Genomic DNA, 26,513 nt, shown 5'->3' with positions numbered 1-26,513 from the left:
TACGTTCGCTACGTGGCTTTCCAAGCCACTCTCCCACGGCAATTTCTATTTTTCATAAGAACTCTTTATAAGCACTATCTCCCAGCGTTCCTGTGTCACAGGAAAGGCAGACGCTTGCTAGTCTAGTAGGTAGACTTTGGATAAATCGATTCTCCGAAAATTTCCTGTAATAAATAAATTTCTTTTTTTCCCAAAAAAACTCACAACAATACCATTTGCTTAAAATACCAATTTACATAAAATACAATATTTTTTATAGCATTTAAATGATAAAACCTACAATGATAAAATACAAAGTCTACAATATCTAAAAATTTTTCAACAAATTTTGATTGCAGAAAAAAAGAATCTACACGACCTCCAATAGCAATACTAACTATGGGATCTACGACAAGAAAATCCAAACTGTTGGTTTGTTTACATTTTGACATTTACGCCCGGCAAGACCACATGCGAAAGCGTAATCTCGCGTTACAGGGACTGCAGAATCTTTAGCCTGCAAAATTGGCATAGTCTATCCAAGAAATTTTTTCCACAAAAAAGCAGGAATTGCATGAAACCTTGTATCGTCTGAATCATTTTGGACGAATGGACTTTAGAAGTAACAAGATCACGCTCGTATTTCCAATGAAGTATTCGTTAAGCGACGAAGTGCCTTTGAACCAGCAAAAGCAAACCTTCGTTTCAATTCTTTCTAAACAAAATATGTAGATGTATTCTTGTATTTTCTTCGAAATTATCAATATTGTGTGTTGTCATATATATGACTGAACAGCCTTGAGACAACACAACATTTCTTCTCTAATGTAGGTATATCCCTATAGCGCAATCACTACCGTTTATACCCGGAGGATGCTCTTGCCACATACTTTATCGTTTTACTCGAAAAACAGCTTCATTTGATAATTTACCTCGTGTGGATCTGTTTCTCGAATCCACTAGCCAATCAGAGATCGAGAAATCAATGATAAACCAATCACAGATCAACAAATTGGTTCGCCATTCTTTGAGAACTTTGGATCCTCTTCATTCTCAATGGTCGAAAGTTTTCTTTGCTCATGCGCATGATACATACTCCATATACTAAGCGGTCGCATGTAGCCGCGCGAACGAAATGTCTTTTTAGCGGTGAACGCTTCAGGGGTCTGGAAACCTAGCCCCCATTTCTCGTAAACTGTCCGGTAGACACCCTCAGCTGTCCGAAATCCTTCACGAATCATTCCCTGCGTAAAAGAAACGTAAATGTTACTAAGAACAGTGTTGAATTTAAGGTCCAGCATAATCGAAAATTTAGGTTTTGGCATCATTTTTGCAAGATTATTATATAGGCAGGCATACAACAAAAAGCCTTCAATACACCAATCTCCAATTAGCAGATTCATATAAAAAAAGTCACGAAAAAACGTCGGGTAAAGCTCTGATTCGTGTCTTTTTTACACGAATCTGGTAATAGGAAATTATATTTATGTAATTTGTATATTCAAACATTTTCCGTATCCACGCTAGATCAGAATCCTAGATCTTCCAGGATCCTCTTTGAATTCATCAAAAGCAAAAAAGTACGAATGCTAAGTAATTAGTCGTTGATTGAATCTTAATACCTGTTGGATCATGGTGGCAGCCAGTGCATACGTCACACCGGTCCAGACCTCTTCCGCTTGTAAACTATCTTTGTCAATCTGAAGCAAAAAATGTAAAAAGTTCTAAATCTGAAGCACAGAAACAAAGGAACGGACAAACATCGAGACTTTGGATATCTACAATCATCCAGAAACTGAATGTCAGTTTACAGACACTTGAAGCTAATAGCCGAATCGAATTAAAATTATGGTGTTCGAGGAACCCAAATACGTGTTATCAAGTTTTCTGTATGATAGGATTCATGATATTCATGACGTAATGTTTGGCCGGGCGTATGACACTAGTTTTATTGTTCTTAAATTCAAAATTAGTAACAGATTTCTGTTTAAAACATTACGTCAAGAATATCACAAATTGCACCCGTCTCACAGCCCCAGTGGAACTTTTATCCTCAATGGAGATAAAAATTCCTATTGAAATCCAATGGGGATAAGTATTCTATTGTTCAAAGATTAAAAAATCCAGTGGGGATGGTTTTGGAGTGCAATTTTTAAACATTTAATTTCGAGTGGGGATGAAATATAAGTCAATTTCCCAGCGGGGCTAAAGTTCAAGGGTATTTTCATACCCATCATTCATCAAAATATTGATGAAAAACTTACTGTTCCATCCGCCCTCATTCCATTGACCGCCCCCATGAAACCACCTTCAAACCTCATTACGTTGTTTTGAAAGATGACTTTAAGTGTACTCTTGATCTGTTCCCGTTTAAAAACCTGTAAATAAAAAACAGAATTTCAACATCCTTAGCTTTTAAAATGTATATTCGCAGATTCAAGAGTATCATTTAACGTAGCCTTTTCTTGCCCTCGAAAATTGCTACGGCCTTTTTCACTGCTGAATTCCATCGTTTTTACTTTATTTGCATCCTAAAATCGGAAGGCATCGTACATGCGTACTCGATCGACTCAACGCTTGCGCGCAAGTTCAAATCCACACTCCTACCAATGTTCTGTTCAGTTCATAGATAGCCGAGCTGGCTGGTCGTGGACCCCGTGAAAACAATCAGAAGACTGTCTAAAATTCCTAGATTATACTGGGCTATCCACGTAAAGTATTGACGCTATGGAAAAAATAACCCGAATGCTCTTGAGACTCTAACGAATAAATCCACTTACGATATCATCTTCTTTCTGTCCAAGATCACACGCATGTAAATACCACTGTCCAGCGCATTGTCCGGCCATAATACTGTTATGATGCTCTTTTTCGCTACCATCGTAATTAAAATATTGACCTAAAATATGAGATTAAAAGATCCATCTATCCGCAGACACACATTTCGTCCTTCCCAGGACTCCTCAGTGCGGCTCGGGTAAGCGAGCATCTAAACTGCCAGAGTGCTCAGAACACTGTTTAGCTTTGCATAATTGCTTGTAGTGAGCGGAGAATCAGAGCTTGCTCTTCAACAGAGTCTATGAGATTAAAAGATATAAAGTTGCAATTGAGGGCAAGAGGCTTCACTTAGACTGGTAGCTCAATTGTAGAGCAAATGACAGCGATAAGCCATTGATTAAAAGATTCGAATTTCGCCGTATCCGTTGGTCTTCGAATATGTAAAGGGTAAAATATGTAAAATTCATGATAGATAAAATCGTTTTTCTTGTTGCCCTAAAAAGCAAACAATGCTCAACCTTTTTTGCATAACACTTTCTCTTTATTTGTAACCTCCCAACTTTGCACCGATAACAGCACGAAAGAGGAATTCTGTTAACCCAGGGTCAATAATGATGATAAATGAAATTCTATAATACCGTTCCAAAGTTTTCTTTCAAACGCCCGCCGCCCTCGTTCCAAAACGCCATTATATTTGAGCAGACTATCAGATAAGTCTAGAATATCGGCGATCTTGATGGTGCATTTCAGCGCTGACAACCACAAGCCGCCTGTGTAAGCACTGTAAAGAGAAAGAGAATACAAATTGAATGTGAGTATAACCCGTTAAACCCGATTAGCATGAATATACGGATGACTCTCTCTAATTCGATGTTCAAGGAATTTTCTTCGAATTAGAAAAAGATCCGAATTACAGAGAGTATTTTATATTACCCTTCTAGTCGAGAGGACCAATATTCTAGCTCGAATTATAGAAAGACTCGAATAGTAGAGGTTCGAATTAGAGAGAACTCACTGTACGTTAAAAATTTGCCAATATACCGAGTCCCAGGCTAGTCAAAGATCGCGTTTCCATTAAAATGGTTTTATATTTCATTGATATGTTGTAAACTCCACATTACTATTACATTCATACTAGTTACCACCGCTAATCAGGGGGGGGGGGGTTTGGACGAACATAAGAGGGTAATCCGGGAAAAATTTCCAGCGGGTGTTTTTCATTTTTCCAAGGGGGTAAAAAGCTATTCTAAAATTTCCAGGGGATAAAAGACTGATTTTAGTTCGTCCACCATCACTCTCACTTTAAGGTATGACAAACGAAGACCGGTTACCATTTGACAATCGAGCAATGCTTGCAGAATAACCTGAATGTAATCACTCTGATGGTTATTAAACAAATTAATCCAGGGAATTCCATCCAAGGAGAAAAAATCTTTTGGAGGCCTGGTGATTAACGAAAATATCGATCGAGGTCAACCCATCCAAGGAGAAGAGTTTGAGGCGATTGGTACTGGTGAGAGTTACAGCACATACCTTGGACCGGTGACAATCCAACAATCAAATGTGTTGTCAGCAAAACCAGAGTTGTCAATGATCCCATCTCCATCAGTATCTTGTTTCATTGAGTATGCCATCACTGACTGACAAAAGAAATAGCATTTACTTGATAAGACAATAGCGTGTAAATTCACTTTTACTACACGTAAAATCGTCTCTGTCAGGTTTTTTATTGGTTTTGATTCGATTTAATTCCTTTCTGGGTAAAAAATTGCATCACTCAAGAGATTTCGATTCTCCCATGAGTGGGGTCTGTTGACTTTTCCACTGTGTTTCAAAATATTTGTCATTCTGTTGTATCGAAAAAATTTTTGAAGGTTTTGTTTTTAAATAAGAGTGATATCGTTTGCTTACTCATCAATTTTAATTCGCAAGCTTTTTCACATTGGATTGACACGGATGTGGAGCAAGATTGATCAGAAAGAAGAAAAGAAAACATTTTTTTGCTTATATCAGCATAATATAACAAAGGCAGACACTGCCCTGATATGAAATATGTGTCTGATATGAAACGGGAACACTTATGTAAAAATAAAACCTTTAACGGGGTGGATTGAATCCTACCATCAAATAAAATGCATTTGTTTTGGGGCTTTCTTGTTCTATATGACGATATCATCCCAGCGAAGGGGTAACTTCTTAGAGAGGGTATTGTAACAGAGGTCAACCATCCTCCTAAATAAATCAAAGAGTTACCTTAACAGCGGGCCACATATCCATCAAAAATTGTTTGTCGTTCGTTAAGTGGTAATCACGATACACCTGTAAGAAAAACAAGAATTGTATAATAAGAACTTGAATTCTTTGACTGCTCAGTTATCAGTCAATATCTAATTACAGCTTGGAAATCAATTTTGAACACGTGTTCACGAGATGCTGGCGACTCCCATACGACTTGGACAACACTTCTTAGTGGCTGAGTAAATAAATCAAATCTGGTGGTGCATCATACTTGTAAGTTGAGGCTTTTTAATTCGATTTTCAAGGGGAAATGGATTTTCATTGAATAAGGGAGCACATCGAATGGTCGGGCATCGTTTATGAAAGTTTCTTTTTGACAGTGACTTTCAATATTATCAAATAATGGAGCGCATGGAATAATAAAATGTCGAATTAGAGAGTGTCAACTGTACTATCAAATCCCAGTTATGGGATGATGCTTGAACCCCGTTACACAATGTTTGCTACTTATTCCTTAAATCCTTAGAATCCAAAGAGCGAGAACAAGTAACTTGTAAATTATGTTTTATATGGAAGTCCCCAAATAAGACTGGGGGATTTTGAATTTAAACAATAAAACCAGTGACAAAAGCCGTGGCTATTATGGGTACGTCATGAATAAAATAAATACGATACCTGTAGTACAAAATGTAGATTGAGGTCTTTCCAACATGAAGTGTCATGGATACAATAAGCATTCACTCGAATGAACGGTTCGTCATCTAGACAAAACAAGTAATCAGTGAAAAAAAACAAAGTTTGACGTCTAAGAGAAGTGTAATGGATTTTACACAGTTAATTAGCCTATATTCTTCTAAAATTGAAAAATTTTGAGACAGAAAAGCCTCATTTTATATTTCGCAAAGACAGAAATATAGAAAAGCGCAGTCCCCTGACAAGGGGAAATTTAAATTTTCAAAAGTTCTGCACCTGAAACCTTGCTAATTTGAGAAAATACAGTCTAATTTAACAAGAGCTAGTCATGATTCGACATCTCGAAAATCCAAAAAGTACTAAAAACGCCACCCCCTTCAAAGTGTCTCTAGAGAGCGCTGGGCCTTAAGTCTTGCCTTTTAAATGATTCAGTATTTCGAAGAATCTTTAGTAAAACCTTACAACACGAAAAAAAACCACCTACCCGGATCACCGACATCATGTGGAACACATCCGGGCACTTTCCGGTATGCTTTTTCACCGGACATCATCATTACACGAATCTCATTATCTGTATCCAACACAGAGGTCGCTGAAAATGTGATAAGTACTAGTTATCGCATGACTTCGAGTGCAATACGAGAAGTATTTTACGAGTTCCGAGATTTTTCCGTAATATTTTTCCGAGCCTTTAGGCGAGGAAAAATATCGGTAAAATCTCGGAACGAGTAAAATATCGAGTATTGCACGAGAAGTCATGTGATAACTAATTTATTATCGACTCAAAAAAATTGTCCTGATATAAATTTCTTTTTGTTTTTGTTTTAAAACTTACTTCCGCCTTGATTCTTTCTTCTGTGCCCAGCCGGCACACAACGTTTTCAAAACGTTTTTTTTAGGTTTAAATTACGTTGTGAAAAAACGCGTTGCCAAAAAACGTTTTAAAAACGTTTTTTCAACGTTGCAGAGAAAACGCGTTATTTCATAACGTTTATAAAACGTTGTTGAAACGTTACAATCAAAACGTTCTTCAAAGGTTTTGCTAACAACGTTTAATAAGCGTTTTTTCTAAACTTGATTTAAACGTGATTTTGATCAACGTTTTTTTAAACGGCTATAACACGTTTTTTTGAGACGAAAGTGTAGTGCCCAAGATTTATATTTGAAATATATTGTGACTCCACAATGCAATCCACAAAATGTGTAACCGTACATCCTGTGCCCAAGTTCAGGAGTTGCCATAAAGCCATTATGGTAATAACCGGGAGGGCACATTGCTATACATTGTATTTGAAATATATAAATATAATGTATTTTAATAAAACGCCCACTCCCTGTTTGAATACCTCGTAAGATCGCCCACCCGTAGAATAGAAACTTGTGAAATTCTCTCCGTCACGCCCTTTCCAAATTACAAACCACGCACCCGCTCCCCTTCCCATCCACTCGCACCCCCCCCCCCATCGTCCGCCGAATTAACAATGGAATGGCTTCTTTTCTGGACAGCTTTCGAACGTTCGAACGTTCAAACGTTCGAATTCGAAATCACTTGTAGTTCAAAACAAAAATCAAATAAAGTGAAGGTTCTGTAAAAGTTGGATGTTTCATGTACGAAGACTGGAAGAAGCTGGTTCTTTTACAAAAATCAACTAGATAATGTAAGTAGTTTACAATAAACTGAAAATGCTTTTGATATTTAAGTTAATTCTTAGAGGGTTTATCGGTGTAGCTTATGTCAGGTTTCAATTTCTGATGATATTTATTTTTGAGAGCAAACCTTGGAAAAATTACATAATCTTCAGTAAACTTTATGTTAAAACTTTTTATTTTAACTTCTTTTCCCTCAGATTCAAGCTGGAGTGTATTATTGGTTTCCTTATTGCGACTATCCTCAGCTGACTTTGTGTGGTCGCCAGCAGAAAATACCGAAAATATGCTAGTAAAGGTAGGTGAAAGTAACAAGACTTTAATAATATCTTTCCCAAACTATGCTAATTTCTTGTTAATTCCCCTGCATCACTGAGTGAGCTTGGTACTTCAAACTACTGAAATTTGACTTGGAAACACCCCTGTCTCAACGACAATAATTTAGCAAAGTCCTTGGTAGAATAAATGTATCTTGGTAGAATACATTTCGTGAAACATAAAGTTTGGCCATGAAATTTAAGAAGTTTTTTTTTTATCCTTCTGGAGCATTCTTTTTCCCGTGGAAAGAAAAGATAGTTTTCAACGTCTCAATCGCAGCTAAAAACTCTTTAAACATCAAATTTACTATTCGTCTTTTATTTTTTCAGGATCGCCAATGTGTGAAGGAGACCAAAGAAATCGCAATCAAGATATCGTTTTTTAACACTTCGAATAGCAATCATACTGGAAACGTTTGGAATGATTATCACAAAGATGCCAGAAAGGAAGGACGGAAGAAAGAACATCAAATGTTTGATTTCATTACGTTTAATTTATACTGATTGTAGATTTTCATACACAGAAAATTATATAGAAAAGAGCATTCAAAGAAAAATCAAATGTGTGTACGGTCTTTCTCATAATAGTGCAATGAATAGGAATTATTTTGGCAAAGAACGTCTTAGAGACGTGTTAAAACTAATATAAAATAACTTTTAAAGACGTTTTTAAGTCGTCTCAGAAACATACCATACCGAAATTAATAAAATTAAGACGTCTCAGAAACGTCCTAGAGACGTCCATAATTCGTTCCAAAAAGACGTCTTTCAAGTGGCTAGGAGAAAACGTAGAAACAACGTTTTTTAAACGCCTCGCAAAAACGTAATCTATAAACGTTTGAAAAACGTTTTTTTGACGTTGTGAAAAAACGTTGTAAAGTGCGACAAATACAACCTGAAAAAAACGTTTTCCAAACGTTGTGAAAAACGTTTTTTAAACGTTTTTTAAACGTTTTTTTGCCGGCTGGGTGTAGTTTCGAATGTTTTTATTCGAAAATCTAATTCGAACGTTAGATTCGAACAACAAAACATTCGATATGTTCCCGCCGACAATATCCACACGGTCGGCAATAATTGATAAAAATATCATGATTAATAACTTTGTCTCCTCTTTTTAGGTTTTCTTTTAGATAGTTTTAAATATATTTTGCTATGCTCAAAAATGAAAATTTTGTTAACATGTTAAGAGGCTCCCCTAGCGGTAACTCTGATCACGATATCACGCAATTTATTGTCTTCAATCACGATCACGCAAATCAGCAAAAAATTGGGTGATCACGCATCCCTTTGAAAAAGTCCAAATCACGCATCAAGGCTCTAATTTTTTTCACGACCACGTTTTGACCTCTTTCAAAAAATCACGTTATCACGCTAGAAAAAAGTTCCTATCACAACATCACGCAAACCGCTTTGGGGGGGGTCTCTGTTAAAATGAAACAGTGACAAACTTGAAAACACTTAAAAGTAGAAGCCTTTGAACATCCTTTGCTTCTTGAAGATGCTTTCACTGTCGTCATTTTTCAAAGTACAGTTGACGCTCTCTAATTCCATGTTCTACTATTCGATACGCTCCATTATTCGATAATATTGAAAGTCACCGTCAACAAGAAACCTCTCATAAAGGATGCTCTACTATTCGATACATTCCCTTATTCGATGAAAATTATATTCTCCTTGAAAATCGAATTAGAGAGCATCAAAACAGAAAAAGTAGTAGAAAATAAAACAGTAGCAAGCACCAAAAACAAACCTATGTCGTATTGAAGACTTTGTTGCAGTTTCGGCCACAACATGATGAGGGCCCAGGACGCGTAAAAATGAACATCATACGTATTGTACATCCTGTATTCGTGTCCTGTTATATGAAGAAATGGAAGGAATTTTAGAAGGGAGGGGTAGGAAAAATCTTCAAATTCTAATAATAACGGGATTAGAAAAAATGGAAAATCAACAAGCGGGGAGTGTGAGGGGCCGTTTATTAGGCATGTTCAGAAATTCGAACTTTTTTTCTTATAATGCCAGGTAAATCTTAGATTTTATTCCTCGTCAATGTGTAGCGTTCATTCTTATCCATTCTGAGCAGATGCCGAGAATGTAGGCATAACAAGTTTTTGAGTAATTTAATTGAATTTTGATTGTTGATGTAAATAAAAAGAATTAGTTAACATTGGCCTTACGGTGCACTTTGGGAAGCTTGGAAAATATACCCTTAAGGGCCGCACGTATGGTAGGACATTTACCTTGCCCCCCCCGGATTCAACTGGAAAGATAGTGGTGAGTACAATAAAAATCTCACCTTCTAAATAAGCGAATCGTCCATATTTTTTGACGTGCTCCGGTATTAGATTACCATGTGAATCTTTCTTCCGCTTGATATCCAACCATACTGTACCCCCGTCCGAGATGAAGTATAATTCATTGAAAAGTGCACTTTTAAACCATGCTGGTAAGTCACTGAAATAAAAAAGGGGGTTGCAGATAAAAATAAAAATATGTATACCGTTGACTCGAAGCTTGAATTACAAAAAGTTTTTCATGTACTTTTCAGGTTGGAAGAAAATCGAAAAATTAACAAGCGGGTTCTTTGGGGGGGTGTTAGTTTATTAGGCACCAGAGATTATACAAGACTATACAGACTTTTTCTTAGATTTTGAAGCAATTCTCAGTTCCCGTCAAGCAAGGTGTAGGTGTATTCATCTGATACTAAGCAGATGCCGAGAAACAGAACGAGCATTCGAATATTTTAATTCAATTTTGATTGTTGATGTACACATTTTTTATAAACAATTCCAATTTTCGGGTAAGGGCTGAGGTTGCTTAGCATTCTACCTCATTTTATGAAAAAATTGCTTTGACCATCCCTTTTGACCATGACCAACATTACCAGGTGAGCAACATTAAAAAAAAAGACATACCAATCGTTCAGTATAGGGTTTTGCCATTTTTCGATTTTCTCTTCCCATGTTGACAGATTTTGAAAAGTATAACAACACATCGCTGGGCATGCGTTCCCTTTATTCCCGAAGAATCGCGTGTACCTCCTAAAATGACGAGAAAAAAATATTAGAACGAGAAATCAAGAGGAAAAGGCTTCGAATCTAATAGTTTAGTTCTAAAAAGTTCAAACCTTGACTCTTTTCAAATAGCTGTTTACTCCAAAAAGGCCACTTTTCATTTTTTTAGATTTCTCCATTTGCCTTTAACCATTCTCTTTAATCGCTGAGAATCAAGTAGAGCAGTGGTCGACAGTTGAGCTTACCTACAATAATGGACATCCGATTTAGCACCAAATTTGATGACAGGTTGATCCCAAGCAATCGCAAATTGCATTTCTGCTTTACTCTCCGCTTTCACGATAACTTTTGCTGCAACCGCGGCTGCAAGTGCTTGGCCTGGATATGTTTTCTTGTTATTTTGATCTCCTGAACAAAATAAGAACAAAAGACTTCACAGCTACAATCTTTCTTAACATTCGTGAGAATTTCCTATCATTTGTAAGCCTCAGATCCCCTAATCAATGTTGTTGTTTTGCGAAAGAACTTGTGGAACCGGTACCTCTCAATGTCATAATTTCATTGATCCAAGAGTGTAGGGGTCTTGGGTCTCATGATACTCATGATATGATACATAGGTAATTGTATTGTAGTGTTTACCTAACTTTATATGGACGTTTAGTTATTCTCAAGAGAAACGCAACCAAAATGGGAAGATGTTAATTAAATGCTTTTTTGTAGTATAACTTGACATAAAATATCTATATCTTTTAGAGCTTTGAAATTTGAAAGAATTAAAATCTTAATCGAAATCCCAAGTCGTTTTGACGAACTAAAACGGCTGGTAAAGTGAACCCTGTCTTAACTAAAGATTTGAAATGACGCACCAACTTTATTTGTCAACTTGCCATCTTCCCAAAGATCTTCCCACAGTTTACTGCAAGGTGATTTCGGATCAAAGCCAACCTTCGTTGTAACGTCCACCAACTGTTGTGCATCCTAAAAAGGCGACAGAGCCGGAGCTTTTAGACTCTAAGACCTCGAACGAAGAGCTCACCAAAAAAGAAAAGAAAGAGGTCACCAAACAATTGTTTGATAAATATCTGCTAATTTTTCGACACTAAATTTAAGCAATGAGACAGGTAGACCCCTGCACCAGACTATAAACAGATGTATAAATTTGTTCTAAGATTAAAAGAGGCAAATAAATTTGGGAAGTAGATAATGATATGTGAAATAAGATAATTTATTCACATTTCAAACTAGCCACGTTTCTTTACCTCGGTAACCTGCATAGCTGCTATGGATAATGTATATTTTTGTTTCAGTCCCTCATGATGTAAAAGCACTCCCACTACATCATGGACCGTACAATTCTCCTTTGATTGACATCTTTCGAAAGTCTTTTTTGATTGGTTGTTTTCATTATCGTCTTTGATGACGTCATTCTCTTGATCTTGGTCCGCAAAATACCTAGAGTTTACAGCAAATAATATACAGGCAATAAAAACTTTTAAGGCATGAAAATTATAAAAAAACTTATGGCTTTAATAAGATTCAAATTGTTATCACTTCTATCAATTGCAACCTGTATTTACTTAATAATCCCGTTTTCCAGAGTGACGTTAATCGAATTATACGACTTTTTCCGCATCCAACTGAATTTCAAAGGTTCTTACATGGGTGAAACAGCCAGGAGGAATATTGGTCAGTCAAAAGATATAAACGGTACCAGTTCAATTTTTTTAACATATCTCAAACCTGAGTATAATAGAAATGTTTTTCAAACATCTTTGCATTACCAAATACAGTTGACACTCTCTAATTCAATTTTCAAGGGGTATTGGATTTTAGTCGAATAAGGGAGCGAGCATATCGAATAATATAGCGTCGTTTATGTGAGTTTCTTGTTGAAGGCGACTTTCAATATAATAATGGAACGTCAAGTAAGAGAGAAAGAGAGAGTGTCAAGTGTATCTCGAAATACATGAGCAAGAAGGAAGCTGTTTTTTTTCTTCAAAGAAATACCTTGATTCGGGAGAGCTTTCATCTGTTGAAGATGACTCTTCTTCATTTGTTTTCCCATCTCTGAAAAAGTGAAAATAATTCACAATTTTCAAAAGGGTTCAATATCCAACACAAATAAAAATCCAATTTCCTTGCAATGCCACCCTTTAGCAAAACAAATTTCACTAGCATCACTTAGTTCACCACTGAAGTTTCAAAAGGATTTACCTTGCAACTAAAATAAGCAGAAATTCTCGGTTGGAATCAAGGAGAAAATTTCTTTTTAAACTGCTTTTATGTACACACAAGTTTTCGTAACTAAACGGTAGGGAGAAAGCAACTGTTCGAATTAATTGAACATGCAAAAATAGCTTAACATATTATAAGATTCTCTCACGGGACGTCAGTAGAAATTGAACCGTCGAAAAACCAAGCACCAATGACCTACATTGAATTTGTCATTTCTTCATTTTCTATAATCTGTGGCATAGATGGCGGTTCATTGCTTTTCCTCTGATGTTCTTTGAAGTCTGTCAGATTATCCCCTTCTGTCTGCTCGAGTTTAATTTCACTGTAGACGCCTTGAAAAAAAGAGTGGGAAGATCTTCGTACGATGCGTTTAAAAGGTTAAAAGTCCATTCGACTGCAACCCCCCAAACAAATATCTTGCGACAGAGTAATTTAAGTAAAATCCGTCCCCCGGACCCGACTATCAATGCTAAGTCGGGAAATGGCCGAAAACTTAACGCTGACAGTGGGTCAGGACCATGAAGTGTCTCAGATATAATTTGGGAGATTTTAGGACTCTGCCTCAAAATAATAAAAAACCCCTACGATGCCTGTCTTCTTTATGAATTTAAGATTCGAGCTATACCACTCCAATGATTTCCGCTTTTCATACGATTTTTATATGCTCTGGCGACAGTCAGGGAAACCATCAAAGCGAAAGGTGAATTCAAACTCAAAACCCCTACTAGCACTAATAAGGACGATACAAAAATGATATACGAGTTTTTATAAATCTTATGTTATAAAATCAATAAATCCATTCTAAATTATCTTTTCATCAAGGCATTACTTTCAACGATAGTAATAATTAGTTGATTGAATAATATCTGATGATGCTGATGTAGTAAAAACAAGTGCGACAAGATTAGAAAAAGGTTTTGAAAAAATGAAAATACATTGAATAAAAAAACATTCCTCAAACAAAGTGACTTTTACTGATACTCTTTCGAATGTTCTTATGTTTATAATGAATAGAATCTTTTCCATCTTATATTCAAAACATTCGATTGTAAATTTATTCGAAATCAACTTTGCTATTTTTTGTTTACAAAAACAATAATAGAATGTGAGGTCATATCTCGAAACAACTTTTGATCTTTCACTTGTTTGCAGGATATCGTTGCTTAAAAAAGTAGCTTTAATTCATCTGACTCAGCATGGAGACACTGCCTAAAATAAGCTCTTTTTATTCCCGTAGAAAACCTTTAAGCCAGCTTCAACATCCAAAGGACTTTTAGTGCCACGTCGGGTACCGGCTAGTTTTTATATATTATGTTATGTAATACCTTTACAGAAGAATTCTTCATTATATAATCCACCAGCCGTATCTTCAGTCGTTCCGAACCCATTTTGAAAAGTCAACATGATTGACACTTCTAAATCTTCACATCCCAGATTCTCAGCGGTCCACACAAAAACACCTACTGGCATACTCGTGTCCTGTATGGAAAATCAAGATGGTAGATGAGATAAATCGTACAGTCAACTCACTCTAATTCGAACTAAAATATTGGTCCCTAGATGAGCTGGAAAGTGGATTATAAATAACTCTCTGTAATTCGAATCTTTCTCTAAATTCCAATCTCTCAATTCCAATCTCTAAATTCTAAGAGAACTTTTGGATCCTATTAAAATTGAATTAGAGAGAGTCGTTGGTCACATTCGCGGTGAGTTGTTGCAACACCCTTATGAATTTAGCATTTGTGTCTGTGAGTAATAATTACAGTTGACTCTCTCTCTCTAATTCAATTTTGATAGGATTTGGTTACTAAACGTGAAAAGAAGAAAAACGTGTCGTATCGAATCAGATCGAGTTGCACCGACTCATGATTCAACATTCTTTCAACGTTCATGAGAAATTTTGAGATGTAACAATAGACAACAAAGCCTCAGCTGTCAGCAAAACTTGTTTTTTGAATAACTTTAAGAGGAGTATTTTGGCAATTTTTTTTTTTAATTTTGCTGATATCAGCAGGAATCGAGAGCAAAAAGAGAAAGTCATACCTGTCCAAAAAGAAAACAAAATACCTTATAGTCATTCGGAAATATGGGCGAAACCTGTCTACAAGTTAACCGTAACGAGTATTGAGGAATCTCATAAACAGTCCACGCCCTCGGATATAGGGCGTGATATGTTGCACGACCACCATCAAACGCCCAACGCCAACTCTGTAAATTCTTATCACAATTCATACGCCCTTTTGGTAAATTCGGTGAGAGAACGTGCTAAATAAAGGATAAAGATATCAAGTTCGAGTTTCTTCTTTTGAGATTTTCAGAGATTTCAAAATTAGGTCTAATAGCTAGTCTAGTGTGCTAGGCGACTAATTCAGACATAAGCAGAACAAGCAAAAAAATGGAATGGAAGGAACAAATCGTTTATTGAATTGCCCGGATTATATACAACTCCAGTCCTAGGCGGATAAAAAATTGAGCCAATTTTGACAGTATAATTAGGAAAACTATTGTAGTATAATAGACCTTTTCATAAATTACGTCAAGAACATGACTTGAAATTATTGCCATGATGATTAACTCCCAGCAGATTTTATTACAACTGCTTTCTATTTATTAAAAAATTATTTAATGTCTCTAATCCCCATGGAAATTGTTTGAATACGAGGCAAGTGATGTTCGTGGCGTAATTTGTGAAAAGGTCTATTAGAAAGGTTAGACAAAACCTCTCACCGCCTTGCGCATATTGGAAAACAAAATCGAACAAAAGCTTACCTGGTAGACCGTCTTGCCATTTTTACGAATGCAGACAGTGAACTATGGAGATAAAGATAACTTATGAAACGACCATATCATATAGTTTAGCTGATCAAGATTAGATCCTTCATTACCAATAGTAGGCCCGATTGGTGCAATTATCGTTCGAATATGGAACAAAGCTCTTTAAAAATTCTCTAATATCCTGTGGATTGATATTAGAAGGGCTGTCAATAATAATTTTAGGGTAGCCTTAATTAAACATAGGCTAAATACCAAGGGCTCATCAATTTTCATTGATATTTTGTTTTTACCAATTATAGAATAAGAAAGCTTGCCAATTATAGAACAAGCAACATGCTGAATGGACCTACCAGATGATGAAACTTAAATAGCAATAAGGAGAAAAACAATCATTAAGAAAATATAGCGCTTAGCGAAAATGCATTAAATGTCATCATTGATTGTTGATGGGGGGGAGGGGTTTAGGGAAAAAAGAAATAGAAAGTTCCGGTTGCAGAATTGCAAAAGTTTTATTGACAATTGAATCATGCTTGATGGTGGCATTGTTATCAATAATTTTTTTAAGTGAAAAAACAAAGAAATGTATGGAAAAAGCCCAATTCAAATCTGCAAAAACGGCGATTTCCGGCATATTTCCGGCATTTTCGGCCGGAAATATTTTTTTTTTCGAAAATTGGGCTCCGTAACATTTTGGGCATTACCATTTTGCATCATGGTGCCAAAAATCAAAAAAAACTAATGAGCCAATCCTGAGAAAAGCTGGTAACAGACGGACGGACGAACAGACGAACAGACGAACGAACGGACGGACATCGGTTAATTTATAGGACCTCTACCCCACCGGGGTAGGTCCAATAAGAAAGCTTTCATGAAACTATATAGAAGACTATTAAACGAGCAAGGCCGATTTCTGTCTGTTATTAGAAGTAGAATTAGTGATTTTCTCCTCATTTTGGTCATAAATTGAAACCGTAGTTAGAGTTTGCACTTTAATGATTAATATCGCTTACCTGATTAACTTCAACCGTATTATAAGTGTACATTCCAGGGACTAATTGCCATCGGTTGAAATCACCTTTCCATCCACGGCCTATGGTTCCTGCTCCAATCCCTCCTAATGGTACACCTGGAAAAGGAAATCTCGTAAAATTAATTGCTCCCTCGGGTAAGTTATGACATGTCTTGGAAACTAAAATTACCATAATTTTTAGATCGCAGAAAAGCCGACAGAAAATGACCAAAAAAATGACTGAACATGAAATGTATGACGTCATATAAACTAAAAATTGAATTTCTCAAGAATGACTCATCTGATTTCCTTCAAACTTTAACTAAAGTTGTATCTCGCCAAAGTCAATTTGACAAGCAATAATCCCTATTGGTGTAGACAATAGAGAGTTTATGTATGTGTGTTTTTCTGCGATGGAAACGGTAAGCTTCTAATTTTTCTACATCCTGACTGGACTGACTGAGGACGACGGTAAACAAGCACTTTTACCATCCTCGATTTTATGGGGCAAAACTGGCGGGTTATTCAAATCGCTTCAGTCACTCCATCATCCTCCTATATGTTGATACATAGACTTGCCAATCGTGATGTCGCTGGATCCGTTGGTTTTCTACCGGTTCTTCAGGTTGGAAAGAAGGCTGTATTCACTTGATTCCATTGGAATCAATAAATAGAATGGGTTTAAAGGAAGGACCATTAATATGGGACAATTCCACACTATGACTATGATTCTGCATTACAGGTACTTACCATAGATTTGTTTGCATGCACCAACAGCGTATGGATCGATAATTGGAGCTTTTCCTTTCCTTCGTTCGCGATGTGTGAACTTCACATATCTGAAGGACGGGGAAAGAAAGTGTGCGAATTTAATTGACATCACTAAGGAGAATGTTTCTGCGAGTCCAGGATGAGTAGAGCCGATATTTTACATGGATAGCCCAGTAATCTAGGACTTTTAGACAGCCTTTCGATTGTTTTCACGGGGTCCACGGCCAGCCGGCTCGGCTCTCTATTAGCTGAACAGAACATTGGAAGGAGCGGGGATTCGAACCGCAAACCCCTGGTTTGAGACGCTGATGCCCTAGACCACTTGGGCATCGCTCCTTTAAAGTACTCCGGAGTTCCTTGTTGTACCCTAAGAATAACGAGGGTGTGCCATTGAGATTCAAAACACTGGTTTCAAAGATTTGAAACTCTTTTGATGGAAAATGAAGCCACCTATTTCCCATCCAAAACGCGTGACCCACGGTTGTTCTTGAGTTTTAAGTCTGAAAATTTTCTAATTTTCATCATTTTTGCGAGTATTTTTGTCTATTATTTTGTACAGGTCAATAGACCTGTAAAATATAATTCTATGAAATACGAAAATAGCACTTGAATGTTATCCTACCTGTAAGCCATACCAGCAAGCTTTGTGACTTGGGAAAGCCTCGGGAAGACGAAGACTCGAGGTCGCTCTTCGAATTCATGGTTCAATTTCACTTTCCAACCATATTCCGGTGGAACGTGGCGTTCAGAGGGTTTTCTAGTCATGGTGAAGTTACTGTAGTATATGGGTGTCAAATCTGTGATGCCATAGTTGAGTTGTGTTTGTGAATTATTGGATATCAAATGCTCATTTTCTGATGGCTAAAAAATAAATCGGAAAATCATGAAATCTCAATTTTCACTGGTTGATTACATTAAACCCAACCGTTACTTGCGGACTTGTAGAGCTTTTAGGCTACTACACAACGTCGAAACAGGTCAAAGCAATATCCGTATATACAGTGAACTCTTTCTAATTCGAACCTCTATTTTTCGGATCTTTCTGGAATTCGAACTAAAATATTAGTCCCTTCAACTTGAGAATGGTTCAAATTACTCTTTCTAATTCGAACCTCTATTTTTCGGATCTTTCTGGAATTCGAACTAAAATATTAGTCCCGTCAGCTTGAGAATGGTTCAAATTACTCTATGTAATTCGAATCTTTTTCAATACGAATAACATTTTTGGTTCCATGAAATTCGAATTAGAGAGAGTCAACTGTAACGTTCCATGCCAGAGCTGGATAGCTGGATCAGCGTGTAAAACATTTGAAAGTTTTTCTGTATTCTTTTGTTTCCCGGCTTTAAAATCTCGACAAAAGTTCGAAGGCGTATAGGAAAATAATAAAAGAAAATTGCGAAGGAACCTCTTTTGGGTGCCCTTTTCAGAAGTTAGGACCAAAAATTTGTATATCTCTCGAAAATGAAAAACCTCCTACAAACAAAATACTAAGAAAAATTTTGAAATAAAGAGAATAAAAGAAAGATAAAAAATTATATAGAGAATAAAAAAGAACATAAATGAAAATAAAAATCTCTGAAAATTCAAGTCAATGAAATATTTTCATTAAAAAAACTACAATATTGGAATCGGAGTGAAATGATATTAATAATAGAAATTTATGATGATAAATAATGAATCAAATCATATAATAAAAAACATCAAAAATTGAAAACGATAAGATGTATGTATACCCAGTCGAGTAAGGTTTTTCTAATAAAAAATTCTTCACAATTTACGAGAAAATATTTCGGCCCCATATCTTTATCATGATGTAATTGTAAAATGAAGTTTACAACAATATTTCACTGAGTAGTAGAGAAAAAACGAGAAAAATTACGATTCATTTTAGGAATAGGGCTATTTTATGTGCAAATTAACAGAATTGAATTTTCAAGTTTAGGAGTAAAATGTTTCCCTTGATTTCTTATAAGAAAAAAAACGAGCATTGTATTCTTAAGAAAAAGAGCATCGAACTCCTTTTTAAACTCCCATACTATTCCATAAAAAGAGCAACCTATCATCAAAGTTTAAAATTCTTTTACGAAATATCCCTCAAACACAGTAGCATTATTGCATCGGCATCAAACTTTTAAAAGCTTTTTGACACGAAATATACACTTTTTTTTTATAAGGAACCTTAACTTTACTCTGAGCCTGGAGTTCCTTATATTTACAGAGAATTTCAGCCTCAAAGTTCCTTATCGAGTTCCTTATTTACATAGCTGCTAAGTTTGGATTCGCAAAAATTGGATTCCTTAAAACTTGTTTTCTTATTCTCAGCCTGAGCAGTTCCTTAACAATTCCTTATTTTTTCGATCATTTTCAGCCTCGAATTCCTAATAAACGTGTTCCTTATAAAAAAAACGTGTATGTATACAAATTATTTGAATGCCCGAAGCCGTCCAGTATGTCGAGTCACTAGCTTAAAATAGAACTTTGAAAATTAGTCAGGTAAGCTCAATTTTTATCATCCCTGTCTCATGATGACTTTACGGCCTGGAGGGTATTGGGTTTTTAAGTCGACAGGTGGAATCTCCATAACTCGAACACGAACGAGGAAAAGAAATCTGTTCGAATTATAGAAATTTTGAGTTATAGAGATTGGCCTATAGACATTGTTAAGGGACTAAAGGACCAAACAACTTGTTAGAGTTAAGAAGACATTGGAGGTTCGTGTTATAAAAACTCCACTGCGCGGCTGAGAAGGCAATCTTGGAGCGAGAGCATAAAGCCAAACATCTTAGCTTTCCACAGTGCTAACAAACTCATCGTGCTAATCAACCATCGTTTTTCCAATTTGAGCTCTGATTGAATTCAAATCGTACTGAAATCTGAATTAAAAGGATTCTTCAGAATGGGCTTTTCCAGAAAAAAAACGGTATACCCCCTGTTGAGGAGGTCCATCCCTCTGCGGCTGGAAATGCGGTAACCCCCCGGAATTCCAGGCAATTTCAGGTTTTAACCCTGCTGGAATTCTGAATTTTAGTAGGATTTAAAAAACTACCCCCATGGAATTCCAGTTATTTTTGACCGACTTTTGTATCTCCCTATGGAATTCCACCACATCATATCAAACCTTACCCCCTTGGAACGGAAACAGACCTCCTCAACAGGAAAGGGGGGTATACGGTTTTTTTCTGGGGAAAGACCAATTCGTTTGTGCCTTTAAACTTCAATTTCAAGTCAATCCATCGAATTATAACATCTCAAAATTAGCACAGGTCTCGGTCTACTATATAAAGGGTTTGACAAAAAAAACTTTAAGCGAAAGAAGCGGTTTGATCTTTTACAGTAAGCTTGTTAGATATGACATAAATATTACACACATCAGCCCATGACAGGATAAATCTCATCTAGGAAAGGGACAAAGTTTTGAAATAGCTATAAAAGAATCAATCAAATTAGTTAACCTAGACCAAAAACAAAATTGAAAATTAACTTAATTTCGCCTTAATCCATCGTCTTAAAAAGTAAGCTTCCATCTTTGAGGTCTATTTGAAGTAAGCTGAGCATCTGGCCATAAAGAGCTAAAAAGGCTGGCTGCGAAAAAAGGTCAGAACCTAAATTGAAAGTCCGCTTTGAAAAGTGAATTTCGCAAAAAGTGAAGGGATCTTAGGAAACCTTTACACAAAAATTACTCCCAAACAAGCCTATGAAAATCTGCGTCCAAAGTCAAGACGTGTTTTGAAAATACTTTTCTATCATAACATCAAACAGTGCATTTTCCCTACGTTCAGCCCAAAAAGTTTAGTAAACGCTTGTTTAATATGCAATATTTCACACTCCCCCGATTTTTATTACAATATATCTCCTCAACCATATTTTTTCAACCCAATTTCCCAATTAAATGTCTAGCCAACTTATCTTCCTAAATTGAGAAAGTTTGAAAAATGAGCTCTCCAGGGAATTCGACTTTATATTCTTCAATTAAAAAGCCAGATTTAATTTGATTAGAATGTTTTCGAAAACCGAAATTAAATTTCTGCCGAAACACTAATACAGTCAACTCTCTCTAATTCGAACTTCTTACTTTCGAATCTGTCTATAATTCGAACTAAAATATTTGTCCCCTCAGCTAGAAATTAGTATAAAATACTATCTGTAATTCAAAGAAAATTCTTTGTCCCTTGATTATCGAATTAGAGAGTCAAATTTACTCCAAAAAAATCAAACTTGCCACCGGCCTGATTTTGAAAGTTCTATTCTGGTGGTTGTATGGTATGATATAATAAGATGATGAATAGCGAGTTTATGTACCTATTCGAGATAAGTCGAAGGAGACGGTATAAAGCAAAGTTGACATGTCGCCAAAATTACCGTCCACTTTGCTCGACGACAGTAAAACACCATCGTCTGTTTAGGCGAGCAAAGACGATATAGAGCCGTACATCAACTATAGACTTTGTTTTGCGTCGACTTCACTTACCTTCGCCCTCGATATCCTCCGATACATAAACTCTCACTGTGACAAAAAAGTTGTGTATTTTCTGACATTTTTCTATATTGTTCCTTTTACTTTGACACAAATTCATAGTATTTCAATTTTTAATCCTTAGAAGAACAAAACAGAGGAAAATGAACAAAAAGTGAAACTATGAAAAAGGATATTTTTTATAAGCATTGAAACTTCTCGATAAAGAGGTTTTCTTTGAACTCAGTAATTTACTCAGAATCAAAATTATAATTCATTTTGTTTATAAAAGGGAATGCGAGTATGAGATTCCTTAGATTCCTTAGATATGTACCACCAAAGGAAGCTAACTATCCCTGTAAAATAAACCTCGAAAACATAAAGGACAAATAATTTCGATCATCGGATAAAAACAAACCTTACAAAAAGTCAAGGAGCAAGCATACGAAAAAAAATCACCTGCGAAAACGAACTTCTCTTAGCTTCTTTTCTTAATAAAACAAGTCCAAATTGATTTGCTTTTTCTTCTTCGTTTTTTTCAAAGAGTGAAAGTAGGTTGAAAGCAAAATTGAAAAAGTTGAAATTTGAGAAGTGGAAGAACACAAAAAGAACAATCATTCACTTCACTTCCATTCTCCTTCTAACATTCCGATGGGAGAAGACCTCAAATAAGTTTTACATAATTCACATACGAGTTCTTATATGAGAACAAACTATATAAGAACATTTCTAAAACACCCGAATTCTTAGGAAAATGAACAAAAATACTCATAAAATGAGGAAAAATAAGAACATGTTTTTTAGGCTCAAAAATTTTGGATATTCTTATACATAAAAAAAAATTAAAATGAAAAATGAAGTCTAGAAGAAATGAGACATTATCATCTATTAGCTCACCCTCTAAATGTTTCTTATAGGAAATGAGGGTATACGGCAGCTACCTTGATTTCCTATAAGAAACCTTTGCAGTAGCCAGATAGAGTTTCCATATTCTCCGGGAGCAATAGAGAAAATCTACTCTACGATTGGCTTTATTAGCCATGTATAGTGAATTTTGAATTTTTGTGGGATTAATTACGGAGGTTGGAAATCGTAATTCTGATGAATACTCTCCAAAAAAAAATGGCCTAAATTCAAGCAATTTAGAGCAAAACAAGCTAGATGCTGAATGGACATACCTGATGATCTAGAAAATTTAGAAAAACGGCGATTTCCGGCCTGTTTCCAGCATTTTCCGCAGGAAAAAAATTTTTCTCAAAAATCGGACTCAACCATGTTTTGGGCATTGTTAATACGCATCTTTGAGCAAAAAATCAGAAAAACTAATAATAAAATCTCGAGAAAATGCTAAAAAAACGGTATATTTCCGGCATATTAAATTTTTTTTCTTTCGAAAATCAGGCTCCGTCAACATTGAAAAAAGCTATATTTTCTTATTTGGTTAAAGGGAATTCCCCCAAAATACGAAAATCCATTTTCTAAGGCGAATAAGAATTTTCCGGGAAAAACCAATTCAGCCATTCTTTAGAGAATCTTGCCCTCCATCTTTGTACAAAAAATCAGAAAAAAGTAATGACAGGATTTTGCACAAAGTCCAAAAAAAACCTATTTTTAGGCAGTTTTTGGCCCAAATTTGCCCAAATATATTTGTTGTCGAAAATCGGGCTCCGTCACATTTTGGGCATTACCAATTTACATTGTGCCAAAAATCAGGAAAAACTAATGAGTCAATCTCGAGAAAAGTTGGTAACGAACTAACGGACGAACGGACGAACAGAGGTTAATTTATAGGACCTCCACCGGAGTAAGTCCAAATATCAAAAAAACGTAAACGAGGGAGCCGCAGAGAAAAGCATCTAAGAGAAAATGATATTCGTAGGTATACCTCACTCTTATTTGTAGTCGAACACAAGTTGGAAATAAATCGTCGCAATTCCATCATTTTTGCGAATGCTGCTGAAGATTTGTTCCTTTCCTAAATAAACAAATTAATCAAATGTTAGGGTAATACTTTTGGGAATTATTTGGTACAAAGGTTCTTATAGAGAATATTGAATATTGATTTCCATTATAATACACACACATTTCCATAATGTATACGAAAATAGTCGAACGTGCGCAACACACTGGACTTAACTTCAGTAGCTTCAAATTATTCATAGGTTTAATTGTAGCAAACAAAAAAACTAGTGCCCAGGCCCTAAAAATCAATTTTTAAAAAAATGATCAAATCATCCCCAAAATATTCAAATCCGACCATTTTCCAGGCTGCCATGAAATTTGATAGAAGATTTGTTTCAATAAATAGATTATCGATTACTCGGTCAGGTTAATAAGTCATAAAAATCTGCAACAATAATAAGAACTTATCGAAATAGGACATTAACCAATGTAAGACATTTTTAAAAACAGATTCTTTAACAATTCGATCTCGAAGAGCAGAAACATTTTTTTTCCTCTGACACCAAATGCCAAGCAAATAACAGTATATCAAAATCTTCAAAACTAAAAAAAAACAAAATCAACAAGGAAGATAGATTTAAGCTAGACAAGTTGAGTTGAGTTGAACTTGTGAAAATAGCAAAGTATAAAAGAGTTTATTATAAGCAAAAGACTTCTACACGAAAAATAAATCAACTTGCTATCCATATGATAAGATATTTCGATACATAATACTTATTGCTACAAATCCTTATTAAAACCAACAAAGTTTTATTCAATTATAAATGAAAAAACAGCATGGTTATAGCTACACGTTAGCCTACTATAAAAAAGATACATTTTTAAGTGCAATACTTTAAGCTAATACACTTAATATTAGCTATATACTATTTAATTTAAAACATTTCGTCTTTGCAAGGTGGTATGTTTCTTATATCGATTCATTAAAAGCATCAAAGTCTAAAGTTTATATCCAAAATCATTTTTAATAGTCTTAATAGCTTCACTGTTGCCAGGCAACACAAGTGAAACGATGTTTTAACGGTTATGTATAAAAATATCTTATGATAGAATGATGTTATTAAATGTGTACTTTTTTTACACAAAAAAATCCATATTAGTTAAAAGACGTGTTCGTAATTAATGACATATACATATTAATTTTATAGTTGAGTTTATGTTGAGAATTTTAACAGAATTCCTACTCACCCTCCATAGTATAACATCAGGCATTTGATTGCATATGATTTTAAAATAATTCCTCCCAAACCGCCTATTGTGAGGTATCTGAAACAGTAATAATATTTTCGATGGTAGGGCAAATGTTTTTTTTTCTTCAAAAAAATTACAGATTCTTGCAGTGTCGAGATCAACAAAAAAAAGTTGAGCAAAACCTTTTAAACTTTCGAAAAGGCAAACACTATTTCCTATCTCCCAAACCGGAATCCCAACGACAGGAAATCGTACCGTGACCTTTATATATCCCTGGACCAAGTTACTCAATCCCGGCCAACCAAAAATCTTTGATCGGAGTTATTTTGAAATTGGTACCCTAATGGCGGCATTACTCAATAGCAGTGAAAATGCATCTAGAGCGGTAGATCTACTTTTCCTCAAATAGTATGGTCGTGTTACAAAAATACAGGCTGTTTGTAGGAAGAAAATAAGATCTAGCTGAAACTTTCTCCAGACCTTCTCTATAGGATGCTTATACCTCAGGAAAAATTCCCCTAAAATCCCACTGGTGGAACATCTCTTTTTTGGGACATTTCTATTTTCCCCAGGCAAAATCCTAAGGGCGAAATTTTTTGACAATTTCAAACTTATTTCCAGACAATATCATGTATACCATTCGAAAGCTCTCGAAAAACTATATAGAAGACTTTTAAACGATTATAGCTGATTTCCTTACCTAACTTGAGATATTTCATGCGCAAGTTCCACTTTTTGCCACACTTTGGTCAAAATTGACCATAAATAGCATCTTCAGTGTGAATTATCTTGAGTTAAGTGATGAAATCGGCTATACCCGTTTAAAAGTCTTCTATATAGTTTTTCGAGAGCTTTCGAATGGTATACATGATATTGTCTGGAAATAAGTTTGAAATTGTCAAAAAATTTCGCACTTAGGGTTTTGCCTGGGGAAAATAGAAATGTCCCAAAAAAGAGATGTTCCACCAGTGGGATTTTAGGGGAATTTTTCCTGAGGCATAACCATCCTATAGAGAAGGTCTGGAGAAAGTTCCAGCTAGATCTTATTGTTTTCCCGTAAATTATGCTAAACGACCCCACTAGAATACTTTTGATGATGTAGCGCCGTTAGACGTTAATTTTTTGCATTGGCTTCTTCTTGGGTACCAATGGGTCAAGCCATACCCATCATTTAATCACAGTATCAGAGTAGTTTAACTTTAAAATTAACATACCAGAACATACTAACCTTTCGTGCGAGTGATCTGAAGGTTTGATTGAAATATGAACGCACACTGTTACTTTCTTTTCTTTTCTTGTCTGTTTCATTTCTAGTTCTCGTAGATGCATCGTTAAATTTCTTGTTTCTTTTAGTTTTATCTTTGCAGTATTTCATACTTCTAAATAGAGATTGTAAGTGAAAATCAAACATAGCAGTACTGTACCCTCATTCATCTCATGAGGTGGCTTC

The 26,513-nt window shown here is 35.6% G+C and overlaps 1 protein-coding gene across 2 annotated transcripts; it reads right to left on the bottom strand.

Annotated features, from left to right (window-relative positions):
• Positions 1–390: 390 nt before the first annotated feature.
• On the bottom strand, positions 391–26,439 carry LOC136809265 (non-lysosomal glucosylceramidase-like). 2 transcript variants are annotated; one of them, XM_067065783.1, is made up of 26 exons: positions 26,292–26,439; positions 25,061–25,138; positions 23,796–23,885; positions 18,079–18,317; positions 17,436–17,524; positions 16,687–16,802; positions 15,671–15,712; positions 14,969–15,166; positions 14,227–14,380; positions 13,101–13,233; positions 12,674–12,733; positions 11,926–12,118; positions 11,533–11,644; positions 10,912–11,074; positions 10,568–10,693; positions 9,949–10,106; positions 9,403–9,507; positions 6,173–6,280; positions 5,671–5,756; positions 5,011–5,076; positions 4,291–4,397; positions 3,396–3,538; positions 2,760–2,878; positions 2,244–2,357; positions 1,602–1,679; positions 391–1,223 (listed from the first exon to the last, which is right to left on the bottom strand). In XM_067065783.1, the coding sequence occupies exons 1-26, from the start codon at positions 26,436–26,438 to the stop codon at positions 984–986; spliced, it is 3,264 nt and encodes a 1,087-aa protein (XP_066921884.1). In that variant the 5' UTR covers position 26,439; the 3' UTR covers positions 391–983. The 2 variants fall into 2 exon arrangements, with proteins under 2 accessions (XP_066921884.1, XP_066921885.1); XM_067065784.1 differs by lacking the exons at positions 23,796–23,885; positions 25,061–25,138; positions 26,292–26,439 and adding an exon at positions 21,926–21,967.
• Between the last annotated feature and the right edge of the window lie 74 nt (positions 26,440–26,513).

The sequence above is a fragment of the Clytia hemisphaerica genome, unplaced genomic scaffold (genome assembly GCF_902728285.1).
Source record: "Clytia hemisphaerica strain Z4C2 unplaced genomic scaffold, Clytia hemisphaerica genome assembly, whole genome shotgun sequence".
NCBI classification, from domain to species: domain Eukaryota; kingdom Metazoa; phylum Cnidaria; class Hydrozoa; order Leptothecata; family Clytiidae; genus Clytia; species Clytia hemisphaerica.
The sequence above is the reverse complement of the archived record's forward strand: the minus strand, read 5'-3'. Positions and strand labels throughout refer to the sequence as shown.

Coding starts and splice junctions, on each gene's coding strand:
- LOC136809265 (XM_067065783.1), bottom strand. CDS start 26,438: ATGAAATACTGCAAAGATAAAACTAAAAGAAACAAGAAATTTAACGAT. Junction 18,318..23,795: donor CGACTACAAATAAGAGTGAG/GTATACCTACGA, acceptor TTTATTTTTTAG/CCATCAGAAAATGAGCATTT. Junction 12,734..13,100: donor GAAGAAATGACAAATTCAAT/GTAGGTCATTGG, acceptor TCACTTTTTCAG/AGATGGGAAAACAAATGAAG.